General features: G+C 35.5%; 1 protein-coding gene across 1 annotated transcript in view; it reads left to right on the top strand.

The window, feature by feature from the left end:
• Window positions 1-23,445, top strand: part of LOC120418404 (uncharacterized) — a 326,864-nt gene that overhangs the window by 140,913 nt on the left and 162,506 nt on the right. The window contains exons 4-7 of the mRNA XM_039580780.2: window positions 1,069-1,133; window positions 1,966-2,155; window positions 9,996-10,132; window positions 10,941-11,046. Of these exons, the coding sequence (XP_039436714.1) occupies window positions 1,069-1,133; window positions 1,966-2,155; window positions 9,996-10,132; window positions 10,941-11,046 (498 nt within the window). The remainder of the gene's footprint in view (window positions 1-1,068; window positions 1,134-1,965; window positions 2,156-9,995; window positions 10,133-10,940; window positions 11,047-23,445) is intronic.

The raw sequence follows: 23,445 nt of genomic DNA, 5'->3' as shown, positions 1-23,445 counted from the left end.
TAACAAATTATGTTATTATGACTTTTAAAAATTTCTTTTTTGTAAATAGCCATTTTTAGTTCTAATTTGTCCTTTGTCCTTTGTCCTTTGTCCTTTGTCCTTTGTCCTTTGTCCTTTGTCCTTTGTCCTTTGTCCTTTGTCCTTTGTCCTTTGTCCTTTGTCCTTTGTCCTTTGTCCTTTGTCCTTTGTCCTTTGTCCTTTGTCCTTTGTCCTTTGTCCTTTGTCCTTTGTCCTTTGTCCTTTGTCCTTTGTCCTTTGTCCTTTGTCCTTTGTCCTTTGTCCTTTGTCCTTTGTCCTTTGTCCTTTGTCCTTTGTCCTTTGTCCTTTGTCCTTTGTCCTTTGTCCTTTGTCCTTTGTCCTTTGTCCTTTGTCCTTTGTCCTTTGTCCTTTGTCCTTTGTCCTTTGTCCTTTGTCCTTTGTCCTTTGTCCTTTGTCCTTTGTCCTTTGTCCTTTGTCCTTTGTCCTTTGTCCTTTGTCCTTTGTCCTTTGTCCTTTGTCCTTTGTCCTTTGTCCTTTGTCCTTTGTCCTTTGTCCTTTGTCCTTTGTCCTTTGTCCTTTGTCCTTTGTCCTTTGTCCTTTGTCCTTTGTCCTTTGTCCTTTGTCCTTTGTCCTTTGTCCTTTGTCCTTTGTCCTTTGTCCTTTGTCCTTTGTCCTTTGTCCTTTGTCCTTTGTCCTTTGTCCTTTGTCCTTTGTCCTTTGTCCTTTGTCCTTTGTCCTTTGTCCTTTGTCCTTTGTCCTTTAATTTTTTTTCGGATTTTTTAGCAACTTTGTTTTATTTCTTATTTTTCTATTATTATTTATTAATTGTTATTTCAAAGAAAATTTAAAAATTACTTTAAAATGTTGTCTCACAAGTTTATAAATAAACTTTTGAGCAACATCAGCATATGCTCCACGCACAAGTACCAATAAAAGTGGCTACTTTAAAGCCATCTCTCAGCACGATTTGACATATTTATCGTCTTCGCCACTCAAACAATGAAAACAACGACATTGTAGTCGGCCTCTACCCTTAACGGCCCATCTGACCCAGTTTTCCCGTTTTGTTGTCTCCGTTTTTGTTTCCAGATAAATCGCTCCCTGCGGAACGCCAATATTTCCAAAATAAACGACCTCGAAGTGTTTTCCGGCAAGTAAGTACTCCGCACGCTTCATTCATGAACAGCACACACACATTTTACGCCCTTGTACGACAAAGTATTACATTACAGTTGGGGGGCTCTTGACGAAGACGATTCTAATGAAGTGTGACGAAATTCAGCTTTACATCGATTATCGTGTGCAGAGATTTGGACTTGGACTTGGACTTGGACTTGGACTTGGACTTGGACTTGGACTTGGACTTGGACTTGGACTTGGACTTGGACTTGGACTTGGACTTGGACTTGGACTTGGACTTGGACTTGGACTTGGACTTGGACTTGGACTTGGACTTGGACTTGGACTTGGACTTGGACTTGGACTTGGACTTGGACTTGGACTTGGACTTGGACTTGGACTTGGACTTGGACTTGGACTTGGACTTGGACTTGGACTTGGACTTGGACTTGGACTTGGACTTGGACTTGGACTTGGACTTGGACTTGGACTTGGACTTGGACTTGGACTTGGACTTGGACTTGGACTTGGACTTGGACTTGGACTTGGACTTGGACTTGGACTTGGACTTGGACTTGGACTTGGACTTGGACTTGGACTTAGTTATAATTTGATTCGTCTCAGCATTCAAATAAGTTGTTTGACAAATCTTGAAAAAACATGTCTCAAAAAAGAAATAAATCCGACAAATTCTTTCAACACTCACCAAACATTCCCCAACTGACATGTAAAGTTTTCCCGGAAAAAGTGAAAATCCTCCAAGTGTGAAAATGCTCACCAATCTTCCCATTCTTCTTTTTCTTTTCCCATCTTTTCCCTTAAACCTCCACCAACAACAACGAAAAACCCCAAAAACACACGTGGCAGGGCCAACAACGAGGTAACGTTTCAGTTTTTCGGCGCAAAAATTGATTCCGGCCGCGTCCGGGAAACGATGGAGCGGCTGGTGGAGCAGCAGCAGCAGCGAGGAAGTGGCGGCCGGGGCAGTGCCAGCGGAAACGTAAGCTTTGCCCCGTTCAAGCCCAACTTCCGCCAGGACGCCGGGCTAATGCTGCAGGTGAGTAACGGGGGAAAAGTTTTTCTTCAGGGGCTCACAGCGGGGTGGTTTGGATTCCGGCGTTGGATTTTTTGGGACTTGTTTTGGTTTTGTTTGAGCTGACTTTGTGGGAGATTGAAATTTTAAAGCGATCATCAACTGAAAGTTCAAAGCAAATGCTGTGGTAGCAAGAGTGCTGCAGCAATGATGTGGTTAAGCTTTAGGTTTTGGATTTTTTTTAGAAGTAATTGAGTTTAAGCAGCATCGCAGATTGACTTATGATACCTTACAGTAATGTTCGATTTCAAATATAGTTTGCATCTAAAAAGTGTTTTTTTTTACAATTTAAAACAATTTAATTCAGCAATATTTACGATTTTTTCCAAACATCACATTTTTCTTTTCAAAATCAAAACTCCGTTTATTTGGCACCGATCAAAACTCAAACGCAAAAAAATGTATTTTAGGTTCCCTTGAGGTTCAAAAGTTACAGCCCGTTTAAACAAGAAAACGTGCAAATTTTAAATTAAAATATCTCGAAAAACCACAAGCCAAATTTTAAGCGCGAGATATCTTCAATTGATCACCGAGTTGCGGCTGAGGACAAAACGCAAAGGCCAGCAGAGCCAACCAAGACCCCTACACAATCCCCCTTCCCTTCCCACGCCTTGTCTTTAGCATCAATCCCTTCCCTACTAATCACGAGTAGGCCGCGGGTAATCGGCTCCCCTCCCACTAACATTTACACACAAGATCCTCTGTAATTACTCTTAGCATTAAGAACAATGTAATTACAAAAGCTGACTCGGTCCCAACCAGGTCCCAGTACCGAAAAGGACCTAATAAAAATAATTTAATGAAAAAAAATATCTTCAATTGATTTTCAAGGGAGAAGTGGATGGGACCACCCTAACGAAATTCGAAAATTGTTCAACTGTATATTTTTTTCATGCTCAATTTTTCCCGTAGAATCTAAATCTACTCTCAGAATTGTGCTAAAGTAAATTATATAAACATAAAATATGATTAAAAATCGATTTTTGACACTTTATTGAGCTGATGACAGATTCAGGTTCAACGGGCAAAACATGTCAAACATATAATTTAACTATTTTCGAATTTCGTTAGGGTGGTCCCATCCACTTTTCCCTTGAGAATTAGACATTTTCAAATGAAGATATTTTGAGTTTAAAGATAAAGGCCCCTAATTTTTGCTAACGTTTGTAGTGCTAGATATCCCCTCTTGAATGGCGTTTATAATTTGGTTTGCGCTTTTTTGAGATTTTTAAGTTATAATTTTGCTTTTTTAGCTTAAAAAGTCTCTAAATTTAACCCTACGCAACGTTCAAAAAACTTATTTATGAAGGTTTGCTTAGATGCTTTCACTAAATTTGATCACAGAAGGCGTGCATTTTTTTGATGTTTTCAACAAAGTTGCTTTGATTGGCAAGCTTTAAAGATTTTTAGCAAACAAAAAAATCCAAAAAATATTCCTGGACAGATAAATATTTAAAATCAGGGTGTTTTCATGTATTTGCGTATTTCAATTACGAAAATTTTGGTACCCAAAAAAGTATAGTAGATCGCTTAAATTTTCAAGTCATCGCAGTTTTAGTGAAAAATGTTGATTTTTACCCGCTTTTGTTTCGATTCTTCAGACAATTTCACACAAAAATCTCCATATTGACCATTGTCCTAAATCCAATCTTTGTGAAGATACGTGGTTTATGGATGGTCCCACACCCATACTTCCATACATTGAAATGCTGTCAAATGGAAGTGCTCGGAATCTTCTCAAGTGACACAAGTCCAACTATCAGTTTCCTTTCAAGAAACCCTCGAAAGTTAACATATCATGTCCTTAAAAATACACTATTCAGCTCAAACACTTCCAGCATCTTTTCGTGTTTCGTGAGGCAGCAGCAGTCAAAAGTACACAACACTTGAAACTCGTACGAGAATACTTGGTTTTGGAAGTTTAATGGGCTACACCGTTGAAGCTCGTTTTTCGAAAAAAAAACTACTCTTCCTTGGCAACCATCATTCATCTACTTGAGACGCTTCCGCCAAGGTTGTGACGGGATCTGACTCAAAAGTTGTGAGGGATGTTTGGACATGACGTATTTTCACCTATTTTTTTTTTTCAACTTTATGATTGTTTAAATCCACATTTCATAAGATCGTCAAGGTCTAAATTAACAACAAAAGAATTGTTAAGCCGTCGTAATTTGCGACCGACCCCTTCGAGTGAATTTCCGAGCAAACCTAACCTCATTTCCTCGGTAGACTTGGAAATAAATCTGGGCGCAGTGATCCAGTGAATAGGCTTGAGGACTCCTCTTTCGAAAGGTGTAACTTTGTAAGCTCTGGCAAGCACAACCAGCAGAATCGGTTCTAGTGATGTTGCTTAACGTGCTTTCATGTTTACATGAATAATTACCGCTCCCTTTCCGGGGCAGGGGGAGGGTTTGTCTCTCCTTTCTTGAACGAGATATTAAGGAGTGGTATCATTTAAAAAAAATGCTTTAATAATTTAAATTTGGCTATGATTTAAATTTAAAACAAACTGTTTACCACCTCAGATTTTCTAAGGTGAAAGACTTTTCCCAGAAAATGTGAAAAATTGTACGACACGTCACACTTTCGACGCGCTTGACGTGATTCTGACACTTGAAGCGCGCGCGAGCTAGCTTTCAACGCTTCGTTGGAGAAATGGTTCTGTGGTGGGTGGCGGCGATGATGACTGACGGCTTGGCATCGGAAATTAATTAATCTCGAAAGGTGTTGCGTGAATTTCACGTGCGAGAATTCGAATTGAACCAGGGTGAATTGTTGTGACACGTGCTTTTAATTAATGACAGCACAGTTTGAGGTGGGGTTTGGTTTGCCAACGTGGGAGTGTGATTTGAATTGAAATTGGGATAATTAATTTGCTAATAATGTTTGAACCTTGCATAATTAGTTCAATCTGCAGTAGTTTTAAATCCAATTTATTTAAACTCAGACTATCTTTTTATATAGTTTTGTTGTTTTGTCAAAACAGAACAAACATTAAGAAATACCAATACCGTAAAACGGGGTGACTTTGATAGCCGGGGTGACTTTGATAGGTTAGCGATTTTTCCGCAAAATGAAGAGTGCAATTAAAATACGTACGGAATTTTTTAGAATCATACTGACCGTGGTAGAGAAGAGTTCAAAGTACAGTATGGCCCATAAAAAAATGCGACATATGCACTTTTTCACAGAAAAAGTGGTGTCATTCTTGAATGTATTTAACAATCTTATTTTTTTATGTATTATGGTGTTAGTTTAGTATGTTTTGAAGAAAAACAAAATTGTGTACAGGCTGTCTACAATTATGAATGTATTTTTGGAACAATATTTACCCTAATTAAATACCTAATATTTCAATAACGAAACAGTTTAAAATATCCAACAATGTGCCAAAAGCATCGTTAGAAGTCCCTCTTAAATACGCCCAATCACAAAGTTTTTTTTTTAAATTTGTTAAAATTGGCAATTTGAGTGAAAAATGCCATTTTGGTTATTATTTTGTGTGATTCTGTCAACATAAGTCAACATAAGGTACATTAGGGCATCTGTTAGTATCAATTACCATCATTAGTGGCATTTGTTTTTTTCGTTGAAACATTGCAGGCTCAAAAAATCCAAAAAAATGATGCATTTTCAGAATTGGCATATTTTCGAAAAGTTCACTATTTTACTATAACTGGTAAAAAGAATGCGTAAAATTCGGTGGAACTAATTCTTACAGCTCTCAAAAAAAGTAACCTTGAAGGCTGTTTACTTGTTAGTCCATAAAAATACCATAAAAGGCTATCCAGATCGACTAACATGAAAAAAGTATGTTTTTCTTTATATGGCCTGGGCGTGGAGCAAATCTGAAAATTATAAATTTCAATGCGTTGTAACTTATTTTATGCTAAGGGAATGATTTTAAATGCATTTATTGTTTGTTTTAAACCTATTTAACATGTACACATGCTGCATACATCAGAAATAGTAAAAATAGTCCCGATGTTCACCTAATAACAATGTCGCATTTTTTTATGGGCCAAACTGTACCTCAAAAAGATCATTTCATAATATTATGAAAAGTTTAAAAAATTAGTAAACTATAGTTACAAAAATGTTGATAAAAATTATTATTTTAAACTTCTCAAAGTGTCATGATTTTCTCAATGAACATGATTTTGAATCGGAAAACGGAATGCATTTTCGGATTCTTTGGACAATTTTCCACTAAGAGAAGGTTAAATAAGTTTGTAAATAATAAGTAATATGTGGATTTGAAACACAATTAAAAAAAATCTCTAAATGTATAGGCAATTTCAGTTGAACAAATGTCATGTAAAATGTGAAAACTTGTGATTCGTGCTTCGAATTCAGTATGAGTTGCAATATAAATCGATAATTTCATAAACAAAACTTGTTTTAACAAATTTGTGTGTGTGTATGGTCCAATCCAATACCCGCTAACCGGTAGCGAAATTATGGGAAAGTATAATTTGTATCAGACTGTGTACATGCCGAATGCTGATACAGCTTATCTCAGTCCCGGGTATTAGGTGGTGATAGCCCTCGCGCTGCTTCCAACGACCCATTTCAGAATGACAGAGCTCCTTGCGGTTCAATTCCGAGGTCGCTGGGCATTGTTCGGCCCCGCCTAAACATAGAAGCAAGCATCTGAAGGAAACTCGATCTATATTTAGACTTCCAATCCCCTCAGGCAAATCAGGGATCAGCGCGTATTTAATAATAGATAGATAACATGTTTCAACACTACGGATCAATTCACTGCTAGAGTGTAAACCTTCTAACAAAACTTGTTTTAACAAATTTCAGGCAAAATTCCGCCTTTTAACAATTTTACCAAAATTTTATATGAATTTTGCTAAAAAGCTTATAAACTTAGTTAACTAAATATAAACATTGATTATTTTTTTAAAAAACTATTTCAGCTACTTTAGTGATGGTAAATTTAACGTACAAATAAAGTTTGAACATCTTAAATATGATTTTAGCAAAAAAAAATATGATTATCAAAGCCACCCCGGAATTTAAACTAAAAATTTTTAACGTAACTATTTTTCTAAACACTATTGAAAAAACATTTTTTCCAAAATAGTGGATGAACTTTGTGTGGCCTACCCCAGTACATGTTCTAAAAGTAATAATTTTGAGAAAAACCTTACCTGTTGGAAAATATTCAAAAAAATAAATTAGAATCCTATCAAATTCACCCCGGTTTACGGTAGCATAAAAACTGCTGAAACCCTTCCAACAACCGAAGCTGAGCAACTCTCTACCAAAACCGGAAATTGATTTTATTTGTATTTTTTGACTTGGCTCAAACTTTATGGGGGCCTTCCCTATGACCAATGAAGCTATTTTGTGTGTGATTGGTTCACCCATATAAGTTTCCATACAATTTTGGCAGCTGTCCATACAAAAATGAAACGTAAATATTCAACCAGCTGTAACTTTTGAGTGAAATTTCTGATCAATTTGGTATCTTCGGTAAAATTGTAGATATTGTTGAGGACTATTGGAAAAAATATAGGTACACTGAAAAAAAAATTGCCGATTTTCTTTTTACCCAACACCCAACTTTTGAGCTATAGAGGAGTATGGTAAAAAAAACAAAACAGTGATTTTTGGGAAAAAATCGAAATTTTATGCCAAAAAAATTTACCTAAATTTTTCATGTGAAATTGAAATTGCAATCGAAAAATACTTTACAGATTTTTTATAAAGGGCTCCGTTTTCAAGATATAGCCACCGAAAGTTTGTTTTTAACTAAATATTTGCAGTTTTTCGATTTTTACAAATAGTGACCATGAGTGACCATTTCCAAAAATTTTTTTTAAAGTTCAAAAAATTTGCTTCGAAATTTTGAGATACAGCGGCTTAAAGAAAAAGAAACATGAAAGTTGAAGTTGTACAAGTCTCACCCAAATAACCCACCATTTTCTAAAGTCGATATCTAATGGTCCGATTTTCAATGTTAAAACATAAAAAATTTGTGGAATTTCCCGATCTTTTCGAAAACATTATTTTGAAAAAAACTAATGAAGACTAACATTTCGAAAGGGCGTAATATTTGATAGTCTTGATTCAAAAAAAATCAAAATATTGTTTTCGAGAAGATCGAAGAATTTCATGAATGTTTCATGTTTTAACATTGAAAATCGGACCATTAGTTACTGAGATATCGACATTAGAAAATGTCGGGTTGTTTGGGTGAGACTTAGAAAACTTCAATTTTCATTTTTCTTTTTCTTTAAGCCGCTGTATCTCAGCATCCAGAGGTCTAATCTTCAATGTCTCTTAGACAATTTCATAGCGAATTTTCTTAACTTAAAGAAAATAATATTATGGGTAATTCTCCGCCAACTCACACTGCAGTTGCCCCGACCCCTCTTCGATTTGCGTGAAACTTTGTCCTAAGGGGTAACTTTTGTCCCTGATCACGAATCCGAGGTCCCTTTTTTGATACCTCGTGACGGAGGGGCGGTACGACCCCTTCCATTTTTGAACATGCGAAAAAAGAGGTGTTTTTCAATAATTAGCAGCCTGAAACGGTGATGAGATAGAAATTTGGTGCAAAGGGACTTTTATGTAAAATTAGACGCCCGATTTGATGGCGTACTCAGAATTCAGAAAAAACGTATTTTTCATCGAAAAAAAGACTAAAAAAGTTTTAAAAATTCTCCCATTTTCCGTTACTCGACTATAAATTTGTTTGGAACATGTCATTTTATGGGAAATTTAATGTACTTTTCGAATCTACATTGACCCAGAAGGTTCATTTTTTTATTTAGAACAACATTTTTCATTTTAAAATTTCGTGTTTTTTCTAACTTTGCAGGGTTATTTTTTAGAGTGTAACGATGTTGCACAAAGTTGTAGAGCAGACAATTACAAAAATTTTGATATTTTGATATTTTTTCCCAAAAATCACTGTTTTTTTCAAAAGTTCATAACTCGGCGGCAGATTTTTTGACCATCCCAAGTAACATTTTTTTCCAGAAGTTCTACAAGAGCTCTTCAAGATAGCTACAGCATAGCAGTTTGGACCGCGGTAGGATAAAATTCTCTTCAAAACTTCTTCAGGAGTTTGGAAGAGTACTTGAAGAGAGTTTTATCCAACCGTGGTCCAAACTGCTATGCTGTAGCTATCTTAAAGAGCTCTTGTAGAACTCCTGGAAAAAAATGTTACTTGGGTATGTTTCTCTATGGCTCAAAAGTTGCGAATTATTGTCCCCTAAATATTTTGGGAAATTGAGTTTTTGTAATAAAATTTTAATCTAAAAATTGGCAAATTTTTTTCTTCCGTGTACCTATTTTATTCTTGATAGTCTTCAACAATACCTACAACTTTGCCTAAGACACCAAATTGATCAGGAAATTCACTCAAAAGTTACAGCTGTTTAAATATTTACGTACAATTTTTGTATGGAGGCTTGTATGGGTGAACTCAATGACACAAAATAGCTTCTTTGGTCGTAGTAAAGGTCCCCACAAAGTTTGAGCCTAATAAAAAAATACAAAAAATAAAAATGGTCGTAATCGGTCGATTTCGTAGAGAATTGCACAGCTTCATAATTTTCTTAAGATGATTAGGCATCTTCATTCATGTGGAATAAATGAAATTTTAAACAAAAAAATCCTTGAAATCGCTATTCATCCAACATTCTTTTGTTTTCCAACGGATCCACCTCATCACCCGGAGGGAAAACGGCGTGGAGTCTTGATTATGCTCCGCTAAACCGCCATTAAGCCGCAATTTTCTTTTCAATCTTCCCCACTCTTTTTTTTTTCCTCTCATTTTCAGTCCGTGGTCGTCAATCAGAAGGGCCCGGTCCGGGAGAACACCGAGTTCATCCTGTCGTGCGTGGCCCAGGGCTCGTCAACGATGACATTTCGCTGGTACAAGAACGGCTTCTTCGTGAACGTGACAAAGGCAACGCGGTAAGTCAAGTCAGCCCGGCTCAGAGAGGGGGTTGGTATAATAGAGACTCGAGTTGGACTCATAAATCTTGACTCGTCCTTCTTGTCCCTTCCGGAATCCTGTCCGTTCCACTTTACCTGTCCTGGTTCCGTCACGCCAAGACCTTCGTGTGATTTCGCGGCGCTGATACAGCTCGTGATTGTGTCTTTTTTCAGGCTCCAAGTTGGTTAATTTTCAATGAAAAGGACATGCCACTTTGTGGGGGTAGAACGAGCAAAATGGCAATGTTTTAATTTCAGTTTTATTAATTTATCATTATTTCGCAAATTGTTCACAGGAGTATAACTGTAATGATGTAAAAGCATTGTGTGATGCTTGTTGTTTTTCCAATTTGCCTTAGAACACCACTTAACGCAAGAACAAGAAATACTTTGCACCAGAGGCCTTTCAAGCAAAGCAAAAAATAAATAAAGCTCACCGAGCTTTTTGCTCTCCCAAAGCTCCCTTTGAAATGTAAACTTGTCACTCAAACGTGTCCTTTTCCATCATCTTCACAGTAGACCCTCCCCCCAACAAACCAACCAACCTGTCCCTGTCACCACAACAACCCGGTCCCGACCCCAACTCTGGGCCCCTGCCCAGCTCAAACTTATCACATGATAAAAGTTATTTAATCTTGTCCTTATTTACGTGTGCGATTTTATTTTTTGTTCTCTCCTTCTCGGCACCATTTCATCACGTGGCCACCCGACTCGACCCGACCCCGGGGCTTTCATCTTGGCTGCTGATCCACTTTGATGACCTTTTGTCTGGGTATTATTAATTCAGGAACATGTGGACCCGGCTGCTGCCGCTGGACTCCAAGGATCACTACACGGCCCTGCTGGGCATCACCAAGGCGAGCCGACTCGACGAGGGCATCTACACCTGCCAGGTAAGATTTGTATGGGGCGGACGGCGACACAGCACTCACCGTGATACATACCGTGATACCATGGTCATGACGTGTGACGGGGGAGACTCTTGGGAGGACCAGCGATTGTTTTGGGTGGAAAAATAATCTGTTCTGGCTTGAAAGCTAACAAAATGGCTACATTTAGAGAAGAATGGCGAAAGACCTTTTTATTTTTACAATTTCACTTTTCTACGTATTTTTTGATTTGGATAAAAAAATTTCCGATGCATTCCCTGTATCAAAAGCAGCCAAATTGCATCAATAGTAACTTTATTAATTTTTTTAAATTATTGCTGAGATATCGACATGAGAAAATGGAGGGTTGTTTGGGTGAGACTTAGAAAACATCAATTTTCCTATTTTAAAACCTTTGCATGGCAATAACATGATTCGAATTCTCGGACGCTTCGAAACCCGGACACCTCATCTTGTTTTATCAATTATTTGGATATTAGTTCACATTATGAAAGTCAAAACTGTGTTATTTGATGAATTCTAACATCAACTTTCATTTAAAGTTTGTTTGAACGCTGTAGTTAATGTCAAATTAATTAAATAAATAAAATTATAAGATTACCAAAAATGTGAAACATTTCACGTGAAATATTTCATAGGCGTCCGAAGCACCGGGAAAGCAAAGCAGAAATTTATGGTTTTGATTACCTTAAATTCAAGCAAATTTTTTATATAAAATATCGATTGTTTTGATGTTAACAGCTTATTTGAGACCTAAAGAATGCCATCCACTAACATTTCAGTCCAAATTTGTGCGATTCATTAGCAAAAACGCGTGTCCGGAATTCGAAGCAAAAGTGTCCGGATTTCGAATCAGCTTTTATCAGTGTCCGGGATTCGAAGCACAACAAGTCATTTTAATTTTCAAATTCTGATGAAAAATTGTTGGAAAAGACATATTTTGCTTGCATTCTCTTAAAACTTACTACTACATCCTGATGATATTTCTTAATTTCCAACTTATAACAAGATTTTTTGTCAGCTATAACAAAAATGATATGCTACTAAGTGTCCGGATTTCGAATCATGAGGTTATCTCAGCAACTAAGGGTCGTATCAACAAAGTCCGAAAAAGCAAAATATAGAGAATTTTCTCAGCCTTTCAAAAATATTTTTTCAAAAGCGAGCAAACATAGGCACCAATTTTAAAAACTGAATAACTGCGACTATTTTCATAAAAGTTACCCAAAAAAGGATATACTTGAAAACGGTGCACTTTATCAAAATTTCACTAGAATATCTTTTGATTGCAAATGTGATTTAACATCGAAAAATGAAGTTGAAACATTGTGACCAATATTCAGATTTTTTTTTGAAAAAATCATTATTCATTCAAAAAATCATAACTCGGTCAAAGATTTTTTGCCCATTCTGGAAATTTCTGAAGAGTTGGCATTTGATGGCCCCTAAAACATATCGGAAAATCAAAAAAAAAAGTGTTTTTTTTGCAAATCAAGTTTTAGTGACAAAAAGTGAAATTAAAAATCACCAAAACAATTTTTTTTTCGATCAAAAAATTCCTTCAAAAGATACAGATTTCTGAATTTTCATATGTCATTTTTGTATGGACAGCTGCCAAATTTGTATGGAAAATTATATGGACAAACTAATGATGTGAAATGGCTTCTTAGGGCATACCGAAGGCACCAAAAATGTTTCAGACGGATTAAAAAATACGAAAATTAAAATGAAAGAAAAAAAAACAATTTCTTAGAGAACTGTTCAGCTATTTTATGATTCTGGGCAGAATATGAGCAAAATCTGTCAACATCTACTCATAGATACTAGAAGGTGATGTTTGTATGGGAAAAATATAAAAATTGTGTTTATATGATCTTTTCAAAAAAAAAAACCTGAACTCGTCTCTTTATTTTCATAGATATTGTAGTTTTGTTTAAATAGTATTTTTCAATATAAAAAAATGTCTTTTTTTAAACAGATAATTTTACTTCTAAAGATAATGATTTTTTGGAAAAATCATATAACTTTGTTTTTTTTTTTTCAAAATCCCAATATATGTAATTTTTACTCTTTTTTAAAATTAATCAATAATGCTTATTAGTGCAATGTTCCATACTTTGAATGATTAAAAAAAAAATCTGTAATATCGGTACAGTTTTCACCTTTTTAAATATTTTGCAATTTGTCCTCCTTTTATTTAAAATTCATCCCAAACTAGTAATGTACATTTTGCCTAAATATTTGAAAATTGAGGATTCTAAGAAAATCCCCTTTAATTTAAATTCAATTTGAAAGGGAAGATCTCTCAAAAGATGTACTTTTTAAATACATTATAATTGAGTTTGTATACAAAATTTCTTTAAAGATGTGCATTTAAATAAAATACATTATTCTGTGTTCTTCCATGTATTTAAAAATCAATTTTATTTGTAAAAAGTTTTGAATATTGTTTTCTTTATTTAGGTTTAATTTGGAATAAAAGAAGGCAAAATTGCAAAAAGGCGAAATTGTAAATCTTTTGAAATATGGTCCTTTCTTCAAGTTAAATTTTGAATAAAAGCATCGAAAAGATCAACTGTAGAAAACTACTTTTCAGATGGTTTTTCCTTTTACAAGTTAAGTTTTGAATACAAAAAAAACAAAGGAAAATTTCGTTGAAAAACCTAAATTTGTTTAACAGAGGAAAAATGGGTTCTATCCCATTCCCCAGAATCCCATTCCCCAGAATTTCATTCCCCAGAATCCCATTCCCCAGAATTCCATTCCCCAGAATCCCATTCCCCAGAATTCCATTCCCCAGAATCCCACTCCCCAGAATGGCCCGTTCCTTAGAATGAACCATTCCCCAAAATAACCCATTCCCCAAAAAAATTTAGGACCTTGAAAAACATGTTGTGTTTCCCATTTGGCATAATGCCTTTCAGCATAACGCCGTTTGGCATAACATAATTTGGCATAATCACGCATAATAGTCAATTGGCATAATGATATTAAATTTTCAATAATAATTCAATATAAAAAACGCTTTAAAGAAGTTGACTTGTGATAACTGCTGACACTAATTTATTTTTTCATTCTTTGAGAAGGGAAAACTCTCTTTACTAGGGATAATTGCTAAAGGAAAATTCAACTTGTGTCAGCATGCTGCAGTTATAACAAGTCAAGGATGTTGAGTCAGTTTACGTCACATTGTGAGAAAATCTTATGTTTCTTCATGAAATGATATTAACAAATATCGTTTTTGAGCGAACAAAATAAATATATCCAAAATATATGCCTTGTCGTTTGTAACCATAGTAGCCCATGTTTTACGCTAAAAACGCTTATATACCAAGAATTTTGAAAATTCGTCACTTTTTGTTCACTAAAATGCAAATATCTCGGCTTTGCGTGGACATAAATTGAATGTTAAAAAAAAGCAAAATGATCTCCGTAAAATTTACTAAGAGCTGAATGCATTAGTTTTGGATGCAAAATTTTTTGGTTCGTTTTGGGGAGTGATTTTTGAAATTTTTTGGCTAAAAAATACAAATTTTTCTCCCTAAAACGCCCTGCCATGCCCAAACAAATGCTTTTATGGACTTTGTCTGTACAGGAATTCGTTCAGGGGACATTAAACTATAACTTGAAGCCTAAGGTGACCAAATTTGAATGATTTTAGTATGATTGTTACGCGCATTTCTGAAAAATACTCGAAAAATGCACTTTTTTCATTCAAGCTCCGCGCGCGAGTTGTAAACCATTTTTGGGAATTTTTTGTTGTATGAAAACATTGTTCCTGACATCCTAATCTATCATTCTAGGGGTGAGCACCGAAGATTTGACAACTTTTCATTTTTTTGGGACGGCCTATTGTATAATCTTTTTTACGCTTAATCTGCTTACGGTAAATTTTTTAAGGACTAAAAGTGATGCATAGTAGTTTCTTTTGTCATAGATCAGCATCCCGCAAAATTGATACCAAACAATATAAACCATAAACTTAAACCTTATAAAATCCCAATCGACCGATTTCACGCAGGATTGCTCATGCTCAATATCAATCATTGCAAAAAGATGACACCAGTCATCATTCTCAAGCTGTTCACCCAAGTGATACATTGCACTCACAATTTCATTAAACAACACGCGAATTTACGCCACATTTATTGCGCGGCTCGCGAAAAATACCGCAAATTGTCGAGTGCCAAGCCAAACATAATTTTCGGGCCCACTTGGCACGGTGGGGCCAACTTTTCTACCACCAGTCATAAAATATTATCCAATTAGGGCGTAAATGCTTAATTAAATTCAAGCCACCAACCCGTGCCAAAATGAAAAAAAAAATGTTCAAAAAAAAGAAGCAGGTTTTGCCCGCTGGTGTTGGCTCTATTTTCCACAAAATCTACTTTTCGTCAGCCTCTTGGCGTCACGGGGCGTTGTGCCGTCCAACCCACTCAAGCAATCAACATAATAATGAGACGGATTAATTCACTTTTTTAGATTAATTGCTTAAATTTTATTTTATTCTAAATTGTCGATTTGGAACAACGAAAATTTGTCGATTGCATCATATATATTTGAAAAAAAAAACTTATTTGAGAATATATATTTCAAAAAAGACTAGAAATTTAACAAACAACAAAAAACAGAACCGAATGAAAATGCAAAAAAAAGCTCAACGCTGGAAGGTCTCATAACTCACAAACAACCGAGAAACTGAGATGGAGATGAAAATTAAAACTATTTTTATAATTTTCTTCATTATCACATCACTCACTCGAGTACACGTCACGTAGAAAAAAGCAACCGTGCAGCTTGTTGGTGGCGAAACAACCAACAAGATTGCTAAGGGTGAGCTTCGATGAGCTTTGAAACATTTTTATTTTGGTAATTTTTCACTGTTTTTTTTATCAATATTTGTTTAAACACAATTATCATTTATCAAATCTAAATTTTGTCATATTTCATTTTTCATTTCTTATGCTCACTTCCATTTCTTTAGTTTTATTTGTTATTTACATTTTCATCTCTCACTTTTTACATTTCACTTCTCACTTCTCATTTCTTATTTCACCTTTCTCATTTATTATTTGTCGCTTTTTGTTTCGCTTTACGTTTTTCTTATTTATCATTTTTACAATTCTCATGTCCCTTTTTTTATTCTTCGTATCTTATTTCTCTCTTTTCACCTTTTTTTTTATTTTCTCACATTTGGTCTTCTATTCTAATTTCTTTTCTCTAACTTTTGTTTTACTTTTCGTTATTCTTTTTTATCATTTCTCGTTTCTGTCTCTGTAATTTTTCGTTGCTCATTTGTATTCATATTTCTTGTTTGTTATATTTAGTTTTACAATTCTCATTTCTTATTGTTATTCTTGTTTTGTTTTATTAAATGGGTTTCTCCTCTATTTTCCATTTTTCATCAGTTTCATCGAAGTTAACTAGCTCATCCTGAAATATAAACGTCACTTTTTGCAGCCACTTTCGGGCTGTCGGCAGTAATAGCTTCAAAACGAGCGAAAATAATTATAAAATTTATTACTTCCCAGCGTCGGATGGTCGGTCGGTCCCGGTGTCATCTTGGATGCATTCCACGACACCGGAACATGACAGCAGCTGACATTCTGCCGGCAACGTGGAAACGAGCTGACTGGGCTTCAGCAAGCTGAAAGCTGTTGCTCATCGTCGTCGTCATGGGGGAAAATTGGCTTCATTATTCAAATTGAATGCACCGAGCAGATTTTTTTTTTTTTTTTTTTTTTTTTTTTTTTTTTTTTTTTTTTTTTTTTTTTTTTTTTTATTTTTTTTTTTTATTTATTCAGATTTTCTTTTCCATGTACATTCATTCAGTTAAAATATTATTGAGTGTCCAATCACAATCGATGACTTTTCACCTCAATTTTAAATACTAGCAACTTTCATTTATTCATGAAATATTGTAGCTTTCGCTATTCAGTGATTTCAAATGTAGGAGGTCCTACATGTACAAAAGGGAAAAGGGATACCTTAAAACTAACTTATAAACTATATAAAGAGCGGATCAATGCAGCTGAAGACTGCAATGATTTTTGTCGAAATGCATCAATTATCTTATTGGACATAACATCCAAAGTGTCAACTTCGGCTAATTGATGAAGTTCACTGGTGCTGAACCAGGGAGGAAGTTTCAGAATCATTTTCAGAATTTTGTTCTGAATCCTCTGAAGTTTTTTCTTCCTGGTTAAGCAACAGCTTGTCCAGATCGGCACAGCATAAAGCATGGCAGGTCTGAAAATTTGTTTATAAATTAACAGTTTATTCTTGAGACAAAGTCTAGAATTCCTGTTTATAAGTGGATACAAACATTTAATATATTTGTTACATTTAACCTGGATACTTTCAATGTGATCCTTGTAAGTAAGGTTTTTGTCAAAAGCAAGTCCAAGATATTTCACTTTATCCTCCCACTTTAAATTTACCTCATTCATCTTTATAATGTGATGACTTTTTGGTTTAAGAAAATCAGCCCTTGGTTTGTGAGGGAAAATAATAAGTTGAGTTTTTGCAGCATTTGGAGTAATTTTCCATTCTTTCAAATAAGAATTGAAAATATCCAAGCTTTTTTGTAATCTTCTTGTGATGACACGAAGGCTTCTACCTTTGGCGGAGATGCTTGTATCATCAGCAAAAAGTGATTTCTGACATCCTGGGGGCAAATCAGGCAAGTCAGAAGTAAAAATATTGTATAAAATTGGACCCAAAATGCTTCCTTGAGGGACGCCAGCGCGTACAGGTAGTTGATCAGATTTGCTGTTCTGATAACATACCTGCAGAGTACGATCCGTCAAATAATTTTGGATAATTTTCACGATATAAATCGGAAAATTAAACCTTTTCAATTTCGCAATCAAACCTTTATGCCAAACACTGTCAAATGCTTTTTCTATGTCTAGAAGAGCAGCGCCAGTAGAATAGCCCTCAGATTTGTTGCTTCGAATTAAATTTGAAACTCTCAACAACTGATGAGTAGTTGAATGCCCAAGGCGAAATCCAAACTGCTCATCAGCGAAAATTGAATTTTCATTAATGTGTGTCATCATTCTATTAAGAATTATTCTTTCGAATAATTTACTAATAGATGAAAGCAAACTAATGGGCCGATAGCTTGAGGCTTCAGCAGGATTTTTATCCGGTTTCAAAATCGGAACTACTTTAGCATTTTTCCAACTACTGGGAAAATATGCTAAATCAAAACATTTGTTGAAAATTTTGACCAAGCTACTTAAAGTTGCTTCAGGTAATTTTTTAATTAAAATGTAAAAAATGCCATCCTCACCAGGGGCTTTCATATTTTTAAATTTTTTGATAATAGATTTTATTTCATTCAGATTCGTATTAAAAACTTCATCTGATGAAAATTCTTGTTCAGCAATATTCTGAAATTCTATTGAAATTTGTTCTTCAATAGGACTCAAAACATTCAGGTTGAAATTATGAGCACTCTCAAACTGCTGAGCAAGTTTTTGAGCTTTTTCCCCATTAGTTAATAGAATATTATCGCCATCTTTTAAAGAAGGGATTGGTTTTTGAGGTTTCTTAAGAACCTTTGAAAGTTTCCAAAAAGGTTTGGAATAAGGTTTAATTTGTTCGACATCTCTTGCGAACTTTTCATTTCGCAGGAGAGTGAATCTGTGGTCAATAACCTTTTGCAAATCTTTTTGAATTCGCTTCAGTGCAGGATCACGAGAACGTTGATACTGTCTTCGGCGAACATTTTTCAGACGAATCAGAAGCTGAAGATCGTCATCAATAATGGGAGAATCAAATTTGACTTGGACTTTAGGAATAGCAATATTCCTAGCATCCAAAATTGCATTAGTTAAAGATTCCAAGGCTGAATCAATGTCAGCTTTGGTTTCTAAAACAAAATCATGATTTAAATTGTTCTCAATATGATGCTGATACCTGTCCCAATTGGCTTTGTGGTAATTAAACACAGAACTATTGGGTCTGGTAACTGCTTCATGAGAAAGTGAAAAAGTTACTGGAAGGTGATCAGAATCAAAATCAGCATGAGTCACTAAAGGACCACAATACTGACTTTGATTTGTCAAAACCAAATCAATTGTTGATGGATTTCTAACAGAAGAAAAGCAAGTTGGCCCATTCGGGTATAAAACCGAATAAAGACCAGAAGTGCAATCTCTGAATAGAATTTTACCATTGGAATTTACTTTTGAATTATTCCAAGATTGGTGTTTGGCATTAAAATCACCGATGATCAAAAATCGAGATCTATGCCGAGTAAGTTTATTCAAATCCCCTTTGAAATAATTTTTATTTTCCCCAGTGCATTGGAAAGGCAAATATGCAGCTGCAATCATAATTTTCCCAAAAGAAGTTTCAAGTTCAATGCCCAAACTTTCAATAACATTTAACTTAAAGTCACGTAACGTGCTATAAGTCATACTACGGTGGATAACTATTGCAACTCCACCGCCATTTCGATTCATTCTGTTATTGGTTATTACTTTATAATCTGGATCACTTTTCAAATAAGTGCCAATTTTTAAAAATGTTTCGGTTATAACAGCAACATGCACGTTATGAACTCGTAAAAAGTTGAAAAATTCATTTTCTTTCGCTTTTAAAGAGCGAGCATTAAAATTCATAATATTGATGGAATTACTTAGATCCATGATTAAACTTCAGGGTAAGAACAACATCATTCGCAAATTTTAATCCAATCTGGATTGCTTCCATCATGGATGTAGCATTACTCATTGTTTGAATCAAACCAAACAGTGAGTTTTGCAAAAAAGTCATTTTTTCAAACGTAACATCGCCGAGATCAGAAGATCCCAAAGCGTTGCCAGCAGAAAAATTTTCAAATGAGATTTGAGGTACCTGCCCAATTTCAGGAATATTGGTAGAGGATTTAAAATTCGTGGATGAACCCGAACCCGAAACGACGTTGGCATAAGAAATACCATTAGTGTTACCTAACTTTTCCACGGTAGGGGTATTTCTAGCATTGTTCGAGTGAGACAGCACGAACGTTTGATTTAAAGATGCAGGTACAACCTGACTTTGAGAAATTTTCGGTTTGGATTTCGGCTGATGCTTAGCACGAGAATCCAAAACCTTTTTTCTGATGGGGCAATCCCAGAAATTTGATTTGTGATTTCCACCACAATTTGCACATTTAAATTGGGTGACTTCTTTCACGGGACAATTGTCCTTGTCGTGAGAAGAATCCCCGCAAACCATGCATTTTGGAACCATGGCGCAATGATCAGTACCGTGACCGAATGCCTGGCAACGCCGGCACTGGGTCAGATTCTGGCCATTACCGCCATGTTTCTTAAAATGCTCCCACTTTACCCGCACATGGAACAAAAACTGAACTTTGTCCAAAAGTTTCAAATTGTTGATTTCATTTCTGTTGAAATGAATCAGATAAAATTGTGAAGTCAAACCAAAGCGAGAAATATTCCCGTTTGATTTTTTCTTCATTGGTATTACTTGGGATGGGGCAAAGCCAAGCAACACCTTAAGTTCGTTTTTGATCTCATCCACCGACAAGTCGTTGGAGAGACCTTTCAGGACCGCCTTGAATGGACGAGCATTCTTGGTCTCATACGTGTAGAAATTGTGTTTGTGGTTTTTCAAATAACCAACAAAAGTTTGGTGATCTTGTAAAGATTCCGTCAACAAGCGACATTCTCCTCTTCGACCAAGCTGGAACGAAACCTTCAAATTGCAAGTTTCCTTGCAATTCTTCAGTTGCGTTCGAAAGCTTGCCAAATCGGAGACGGAAGTCACTACAATTGGCGGAGCCTTTACTCGTTTCTCGACGGCAGAAGGCTCAGTACGAGGAGAAGGATCCTTGTCCACAGTTTCGGATAAAACACCGAAACCGTTTGCCAATGGAATTGGAGGATTGACCTCACTTTCAGAATCAGAATCAGACCTCAGAAGAGGCTGTTTTCTTTTTCTGTTTCCGTTAGCCGGTTTAGCGTTCAAACGCTTCACCGACGTAACGATCAAATCTTCAGAAGATTTGCGTTTACCTTTGTTTTGACGCATTTTGCAAGCAAAGTTCTCTTAAAAAGATGGCTTCGTTTGTAAAATACAACAAAATTTCAGGTGGGGTTAGTCTTGAAAAGACTGTTTAGAATTTGGGAAAATAACTCAGGTAGTCTTTAAAAAGACTGTGAATTTTGTTTGAAATAACTCTGAGCTTAGGTAGTAAAAAATACCGCAGCTCTAGTGTCCGTTCACCTCGAAGGTTCGCAAGACACTGCACCGAGCAGATTGGAAATGGGATTAGCCCGGGATAAACGAAGGAAAAGTTTGACGTTTCAAAGAATGGTGCGAGATGGAAGTCTAGGGAGGAAAAACAGAATTATTCGTTTATTTTTTCTGATTTTAAATGCAATTGAAATTGAGCTGAGATTAACTGTGAAGAAAGCGTAATGGCAGTCAATAAAAGCGTATGGGAGCAGCATGTAATCAATCTCGATATAAATCGTTTCAAACAATGCATCAACCCTAATGACCGTGTATTGTGAGGCGATAAGCTGCAATCAATCGTCTACTTAACTTCTCATCTTTCTTCCGCAGAACGAGCAGTTATTTTACAGCTCTGGCTTTTTGCCGCAGGCACTCATTTAGCTCACAAAACAGAATCAATTCCACTTAATTTATCTCGAGAGTCAGTTGAAGTAAACAATCATCGGTACACCACTGGCTCTGTGCTGCAACTGCATACTTCATCTAGAATGAACTCGCAATTTATCTAGGGTAGTGTTCTCTAATTTCTAATTTCTCATATCTCATATCTTATTTCTCATTTATCATTTCTCATTTCTCATTTCTCATTTCTCATTTCTCATTTCTCATTTCTCATTTCTCATTTCTCATTTCTCATTTCTCATTACTCATTACTCATTACTCATTACTCATTACTCATTACTCATTACTCATTACTCATTACTCATTACTCATTACTCATTACTCATTACTCATTACTCATTACTCATTACTCATTACTCATTACTCATTACTCATTACTCATTACTCATTACTCATTACTCATTACTCATTACTCATTACTCATTACTCATTACTCATTACTCATTACTCATTACTCATTACTCATTACTCATTACTCATTACTCATTACTCATTACTCATTACTCATTACTCATTACTCATTACTCATTACTCATTACTCATTACTCATTACTCATTACTCATTACTCATTACTCATTACTCATTACTCATTACTCATTACTCATTACTCATTACTCATTACTCATTACTCATTACTCATTACTCATTACTCATTACTCATTACTCATTACTCATTACTCATTACTCATTACTCATTACTCATTACTCATTACTCATTACTCATTACTCATTACTCATTACTCATTACTCATTACTCATTACTCATTACTCATTACTCATTACTCATTACTCATTACTCATTACTCATTACTCATTACTCATTACTCATTACTCATTACTCATTACTCATTACTCATTACTCATTACTCATTACTCATTACTCATTACTCATTACTCATTACTCATTACTCATTACATTTTTTTCTTTTCTACATATTTTGTCATTTCCCTTGCTGCATTGAATGCATTTTTCTCATTTCGATTAGTCGTAGCTCTATAACGCATACATGTACCCTAATAAAAATAGCATCTACCCATTCTTCAGCCCTTCGGGCCATGATTTAATCAACTGGTAGCCATCCTTTGCTGATATAGTACTCACATCCTGTTCCGTTCGCATCGTTCCATAAGGCTGTCTGGTTGCTTTACGGCTGTTGATGATTGCGGAGCAACTGAACTCCTAAAATTTTACCCATAAAAAAATGTGAGAAATTTCAAAAATAACTATCTGGAAATAGAAATGAACAGTCAAAAGAGTACTCAACAAGATAAGTTGAATAAAATACATAAATAAAAATAATTGAAAAAACAGAACCGAAAAAAAATGGCATAAAAACAAATCTATAAATTGCAATAAGAACGATTTTTTTCAAACATAAAATTTACAGTGCATCAACTCTGCTCTTGCTAACTTCAAGCTGCACCAGCAAGCTGATAGCAGCTCAGATAACGGTTAAAATTTACAATTGGCTCGCATGAAGTTGGAAAACAGAGCGCAAACCCTCTCCAGTGGCAGTGAAATGTCCGTTGAACAAACCGGTGTACTATTTGCCCAGTCCCAGGAACTCAATCCATCTGTCGATAGTGAACAAATCTACGCTGTCGTGCTATCTTGTCGTACGTCGCTTTTTGACGTTCCGAGAAAAACTCGTTTTAATGTTTGACCTTGAATACGTTTTGTTTGATTGACCATTCTGTGCATAACCCCAAAGTTTGGTTGAATGTGGTTACCGGAGTCCCGA

The sequence above is a fragment of the Culex pipiens genome, chromosome 2, assembly GCF_016801865.2.
Source record: "Culex pipiens pallens isolate TS chromosome 2, TS_CPP_V2, whole genome shotgun sequence".
Classification (NCBI taxonomy): domain Eukaryota; kingdom Metazoa; phylum Arthropoda; class Insecta; order Diptera; family Culicidae; genus Culex; species Culex pipiens.
The sequence above is the reverse complement of the archived record's forward strand: the minus strand, read 5'-3'. Positions and strand labels throughout refer to the sequence as shown.